This window comes from Galeopterus variegatus, unplaced genomic scaffold (genome assembly GCF_000696425.1).
Source record: "Galeopterus variegatus unplaced genomic scaffold, G_variegatus-3.0.2 Scaffold266, whole genome shotgun sequence".
NCBI classification, from domain to species: domain Eukaryota; kingdom Metazoa; phylum Chordata; class Mammalia; order Dermoptera; family Cynocephalidae; genus Galeopterus; species Galeopterus variegatus.
In genome coordinates, this window is record NW_007726377.1 from 378,023 (window position 1) to 384,663 (window position 6,641).

The following is a 6,641-nucleotide window of genomic DNA, read 5'->3' on the forward strand; positions in this document are numbered from 1 at the left end:
ACTCAAATGGATCATGGATGTAAATATAAGAGCTTAAACTATAAAACTCTTAGAAGAAAATATAGGAGTAAATCTTCATGATCTTGGGTTAGTCAAAGACTTCCTAGGTATGACAATAAAAGCATAAGCAAAACTAAATAAACGGGACTTCATCAAAATCAAAAACTTTTATACTTCAAAGGAAGTCATCAAGAATGTGAAAAGACAACTCACGTATCTAGAAAACTCTTACATCTTAATAGTGAAAAGGAATGAAGGAATAATACATGCTATAATGTGGATCAACCTTGAAAACATTATGTTATGTAGAAGACTGTCACAAAGACACATGGTACATTATTGCATTTAAATAGCATGTCCAGAATAGGCAAATCTATAGAAACAGAAAGCAGATTAATGATTGTCTAGAGCTGGGGTGGAGATGGGGATATTTGGCAGAAATGGGAAGTAACTGCTAATGGATAAGAGATTCATGAGTTTCTTTCTGGACTCTCAATTGTATTCCATTGATCTATATGCCTGTACTTATTTTTTTTTTTCCTTTTTGTCTTTTTTCGTGACCAGCAACGGGATCGCAACCCTCGGTGCTGCGCCCGCCCCTCGCTCAGCCAGTGAGCGGGAACCGGTCTGTATGTGGGATCCGAACCCTCAGCGGGAGCGCCGCCACACTCCCAAGTGGCGCACTGTAGCAGTGCGCTACCGGGCCGGCCTATATGCCTGTACTTATGCCAGAATTACACTGTCTTGACTACTGTAGTTTTGTAGTAAGTGTTGAAATTGGGAAGTATGAATCCTCCAACTTTGTTCTTTTATTTCAAGATTGGGCTATTCTGGGTTCTCTAGAGAATTTTTTATTTCAGTTATCACATTTTTTGACTCCAGAATTTCCATTGGTTCATATTATTGTGCACCCATTACCACCATTCTTGTCCAGAACTTCTTCGTCTTCCAAAACTGAAACTCTATACCCTTTAAACACTAACTCCCCATTGTGCCTTCCCCCCAGCTCCTGGTAACCATTATTCTATTTTCTGTCTGTGCATTTGACTACTCTAGGTACTTCATGTAAGTGGAATCATGCACTATTTGTCTTTTTCTGATAAGCTTATTTCACTGAGCATAATGTCTTCAAAGTTCGTCCATGTTGTACCATTTGTCACAATTTCCTTCCTTTTTAAGGTTGAATAATATTCCATTGTATGTATATATAGATTTTACTTATCCATTCATTCAGTAGTCATTTGAGTTGTTTCCACCTTTTGCTATTGTGAATAATGCTGCTATAAAAGTTGGTGTACAAATGTGTGAATCAAATTTAACTTTTTAAGTGCCATGACTGCATTGCAGAGGGTATAGGAGATGATTTAGGGTAGAACATTTTTTTTTTTTTTGTCCTTTTTGTGACCGGCTGCACGGCACTCAGCCAGTGAGTGCACCGGCCATCCCTATATAGGATCCGAACCCGTGGCGGGAGCGCTGCTGCGCTCCCAGCGCCGCACTCTCCCGAGTGCGTCACGGGCTCGGCCCTAGGGTAGAACATTTTTTTTTTTTTGTCCTTTTTGTGACCGGCTGCACGGCACTCAGCCAGTGAGTGCACCGGCCATCCCTATATAGGATCCGAACCCGTGGCGGGAGCGCTGCTGCGCTCCCAGCGCCGCACTCTCCCGAGTGCGTCACGGGCTCGGCCCTAGGGTAGAACATTTTAAAATGTAATAGTTATGAAGTGACTTTAATGTAATTAGAATAACTATAATCAACACATCAAGCCTGCAGTATCACAGATATTATTATTTGTGTCCACAGAGTTTCTCAACCTCAGCACTATTGACATTTGGGGCCAGATAATTCTTTATGGTGAGGTAATTCTTTGTTGTGATGATTCTTTGTTACCTGTGCACTGTAGGGTGGAATTCTTTATTGTGAGGTAATTCTTTGTTGTGATGATTCTTTGTTACCTGTACACTGTAGCTCCAGCTGTGACAACCAAAAATATCTTTGGACATTGTCAAATGTCCCCTTGGGGGTAAATTTGCCCCAGTTGAGAATCACTGACTTAGGAAGAGGCTGAAGAAGGTATTTAATCTAAAAAATGAGTCAACTTAATGAAATTATTAAGCAGGAAGTACAGAGATAGGGTCAAAATTATGACGGTGATATGCAGGTGCCTGGAGTTTGGGAGGCATGCTTTGCACTGTGCTAGGACATCCAGTACTCAAGTGGCTGAGATGAAGCTGTTAACTAAGATGAAGGCATTAACTGGCCTCTAGCACCTGCCCTTTCACCATTCCATCTTCTCTCCTACTGATTCTCCGCTTGGACTCTGCTCTGGATAAACTATCTTGTGTTCTTTCACTTAAAGGCCTCTGTTCCTGTTGTCCTCACCACCTGGAATGCCACACCCCTCCCCCGCAACCAGTTCAGTCTCATGGACCTTCAAGGACCAGTTCAAATCTTCAAGAATCTGAATCGGAAGAAATTGCTCCCTCATCTGAATAATTATTTATGACATTCATGGCACTCTGTTGCTTACTGCCCCGTCCTTTATCTCTTCCATTACTTCCCCTTTGTCCTATATCTCCACCTATGCAGGGATGGAATTTTGCTTTATGGTTCTATCTCTCTAGTACTGTATGTCTTTTTTTTTTTTTTTCCCCCTTTTTCGTTTTTTTGGCAGCTGACCAGTAAGGGGATCCAAACCCTTGACCTTGGTGTTATACCATCATGCTCTAACCAACTGAACTAACGGGACAGCCCTAGTACTATTATGTCTTGCTCAGTAAAAATATTTACTGTCTTGTTAGTTAATGTAAATATATGATATGGCTGGCCAGTTAGCACAGTTGGTTAGAGCGTGGTGTTATAACACCAAGGTCAAAGTTTCAGCTCCTTGCACCGGTCCAGCCACCTATATATGTATATATGATAAAACAATATAGGGGTCTCTGGAAGGATGTAAAGAGCTTTAAAATAGCTCAATGACATGAAGTTATGTAGGAAAGGGTAGGTGATGCACTGACTTGTTGTACAAATTTTATTGACTCCTTTGGAACTAATAGCATGAACAACTCAATTTTTATTGCTGTAATTAAGGGTGATGTCAAGAAGAATGCCTAGTGACTAAGAAGTCATCTTTAGCTAACCACCTGTGTGACAGTCTGTGTCTGATTACAAGACTGGAACAGTGTGGGTGTGGGTGTGCTTCATGAGCATTTTCAGTGCTGGGTCCAAAGAATGCAAGTATTACCATAAAATTTATCTTCAAAATTGGGGCCACATGACAGTCACCCCAAGGAAGGGCACTATTGAAATTTTGCCAGGACAACGGGCATAAACCAGGACTGTCCATCCCGTGATTTTATTATAGACAACTTCACATACAGGTTTAAGGAAGCAGCCCAAATTGTAGACAAGTTTATTTTTCATCACTGTTTTGACTGGCCAGCAGGAAGCTTTTTTCCAATAACAAAGGAGCCGAATCCTTGAATTTCGTCATAGTTTGTCCCATTGCATGCTAGGTAGGACTTAGAACTTCTAAACAAACTTCATCTCCATTATTAATAAGAAGCTCAGCAGGAGGCCTGGGGCACAGGGCACTCTGAACCCACTGCCTAGACTGCACACAGGCAGCACTGTGTGTGACAATGAAGTGACAATATTGGTTTCCTCAGAGTCTGTACCATGTCAGGCCTTCAGGGGAATTTCGTGAACATCTAGTCTGCAGCTTTTAGTAGTATTCTCTCAAAATCATACTTTCTCAATTCCCTCACAGTGATTATGTTGATGAGGTCTAGTCTCAAAAACCTTAGCTCAGTATTTGGAACCCTCTTTTGGTAAGGATATTCCAAAGGAAAAATTTCTCTCACCAGGTGGTAGATTTTGCTAGTAAAAAAAAAGTTGTGTGTGTGTTGGAGCAGGGTATATGAAGGAACTCCCTGTACTTTCCATTCAATTTTGTTGCAAACCTAAAACTGCTCTAAAAAATAAAGTCTATCTATATTTTTAAAAATCCTGACTCCTGTGATCACTAAGAGACAGAACTTAGAAAATGAGTCAGCGTCTTAGAGGAAGGTTCTTAAATGTGCTCCTGTAATTACTATGGCAAACATTTATTAACAGCTAGGTATGTGCCAGGCACTGTTTGATGCACTTTATGCCTATTAACTCATTTGCTACCAGAGGACCGCATGACAGAAGCACATTACTGTCATCTGCATTTTACAGCAGAAAGAAGGGCACAGAGAGGTGCTGTAGTTGCTCAAGGTCACAACGCCAGGAAGGGCGGAACCAGGATTCAAGCCCCAGCAGCAGAGTTTCCAAAACCGGTTGCTCTCAACCTTACCCCAGGATACGGAATCACAAAAATGACAAACTGAGGAAGTTGCTGATTTTACCCAAAGAGAATAAACAGAGCACATTATCTGCTCTGACCGCTGTTCCCTGCTGTCTCCCAGAGCACTTTAGACTTGCTCAGGTTAGGAAATCCTGCTGAGAGGCCCAATTGAATCAGAGGTGGTTTTACTTTAATATATGAGGAAACTTCAGTGTTCACGGAAAGATTTGCATTATCTTTTTTTTTTTTTTTTTGTGACTGGTAAGGGCATCGCAACCCTTGGTGGTGTGGTCCGCACCGTGCTCAGCCAGTGAGCGCACCGGCCATCCCTATATAGGATCTGAACCCGCGACCTCGGCGCTGTAAGCGCCGCTGCGCTCCCAGTGCCGCACTCAGCCGAGTAAGCCACAGGGTCGGCCCTGCATTATCTTTTAATTCTATTTCCTATGAATTTTTTTTTTTTCTCCTTTAATACAGAATCTTCATTAAAAGAAATCCTAGCCCTATACAGCTGCCCTTTTAAAGGGGTGGCCACCGCAGGGTCTCTGCCTCCCCAAGAGGTGGCAGATACTCCTGGCCACTCATTTAAATAACTGTCCCCTGGATGGGACCAGGATGTGACGGCCGGCCCCTGCCACCTTCCTGGGGACATTTGTGCATGTTTACGCCTTTTCTGATTGTCTCAGTGGCCAAAGCATGGTAACTGGGCGTCAATAAACATCTCTGAGGAAGCTGGGGCTCACGTGTGTGGCATGGGGAGGGGCGCTGGGCAGGGTCGCAGACAGCAGTGGGCTTTCACTCCGGGATATCGATCACCAGGTCATCATCCCCGTCCAGGGCATCATCCCCGCTGCCTGCATCGCTGAACATCTGCTGAGGGACGGTGCTCAGGATCGTGTGGGGGGGCATCTTGGGAGGTGGCAAGGGGGTCAGAGCTGCCCCGACCCCAGCCCCAGAACCCCGGCCAGGGAAGGTCAGCGGCCCTCCCACAGGGCAGTCGGGGGGTCCCACCGCCATCTGTGCTATGGTACCAGCCTCCTAACTGGACTCCCTGCCTTCAGCCTCTCCCAGATCCAGCTCCTCCTCCACACTGCAGCCAGAGTGATCTCTCTTGAGTTTCCGGGGCAGGCGGGGCCGCTTCTCCCGCTTGGGCCTCAGGGGGCTGGGCTCGGGCAGCTGCAGGGCCAGGTAGTCAGAAGGGAATGGGGGGTAAGGGGGGAAGCCAGCGAGCTCAGGTATGGGGAGGGGGTCCCGGAGGCCTGAAGGGGAAACCCTGTTGAAGGAGGCAAGGAGAGGCTGGAGGGGGAGGGGGCACCCCCTAGCTGAGGGCTTCTCTTCCTCTTGGGGGCCGGAGTGTCCGACAACTTGGGTGTCCCCTCTGTCTCGCTGTTATCTGAAGATGCTGTGGCATCTGAGTCAGAAGAGTCTTCATCCACGTTCTCATACTGCAGAAGCCGGTCTAGGAGGAAACTCTTGTCCCGGGACACCTTCAGCAATTTCCTCAGCGCCTTCCTCAGCTCCTCCTGGAAACACTCGTGTTCGTAGATGAGAAACTTGAGCTTCCGCTTCAGATTCCGGTATTTCTTTTTGTAGTCCACTTCGCCATCCGCCGGCCCGTTCATGACCAGCCCAGGAGCAGCAACCCAGCGTCGAGAGTCCCGCTACCCCGAGCCGGCTCAGCCCGGCCTCTCACACCTCCTATGAATTTTTTGAAGCACCCTCATAATGTCCTGGAGCTTTAGGTATCCCAGAAGGTGAGTGGGTGCACACCCTCTCCTTTGTTCTTTTTATAACAAGGCACTCTCTTGTTTTTGGAAATTGACTTTACAGCCACATCTCAACACCTGGTTTTCCCAGGCCAAGTCTCACCAAATCCTCAATCCTGACAAGCTACTAAACTTGAAGGCAAAAATAAATCCATTATGTCTCCTAAATGGCCTCCCACAGAAATGCTTTATAGAGTGAAATAATATGATTAAGCAGAATATGGCAAGAGCCAAAGCAGACAGGAAGAAACAGAAACCACAGACAAATCAGAAAACAGTTCTGTGTTCTGGAAAATAATAATGGATCATTCTTTAAGCCAGCCAAGATGCAAAGAGGATATACATGTCCTTTCACTCTTCCTCCTTTGCCAGGGCTCAGTCTACACTTCTTTTTGAGCCTCTTGACACCATTGTGTTTTGTTTTAGAATTCCTCAACTGGACAGACATCCTTTTCTGAAACTCTTGGCTGAACATATGTTCCTGAGATAGGAGAAAAAAATCCATTTGCACAATGGTGAACCCATCTGCAATCTACTCCTAACAG

General features: G+C 45.1%; 1 protein-coding gene across 1 annotated transcript; it reads right to left on the minus strand.

The window, feature by feature from the left end:
• Positions 1–4,797: 4,797 nt before the first annotated feature.
• On the minus strand, positions 4,798–6,013 carry LOC103585691 (INO80 complex subunit E-like). Its single transcript, XM_008566715.1, is given in 3 exon segments — positions 4,798–5,347; positions 5,420–5,550; positions 5,553–6,013. Coding segments are annotated over 3 exon segments (753 nt in total). The 5' UTR covers positions 5,953–6,013; the 3' UTR covers positions 4,798–5,125.
• Positions 6,014–6,641: the final 628 nt, after the last annotated feature.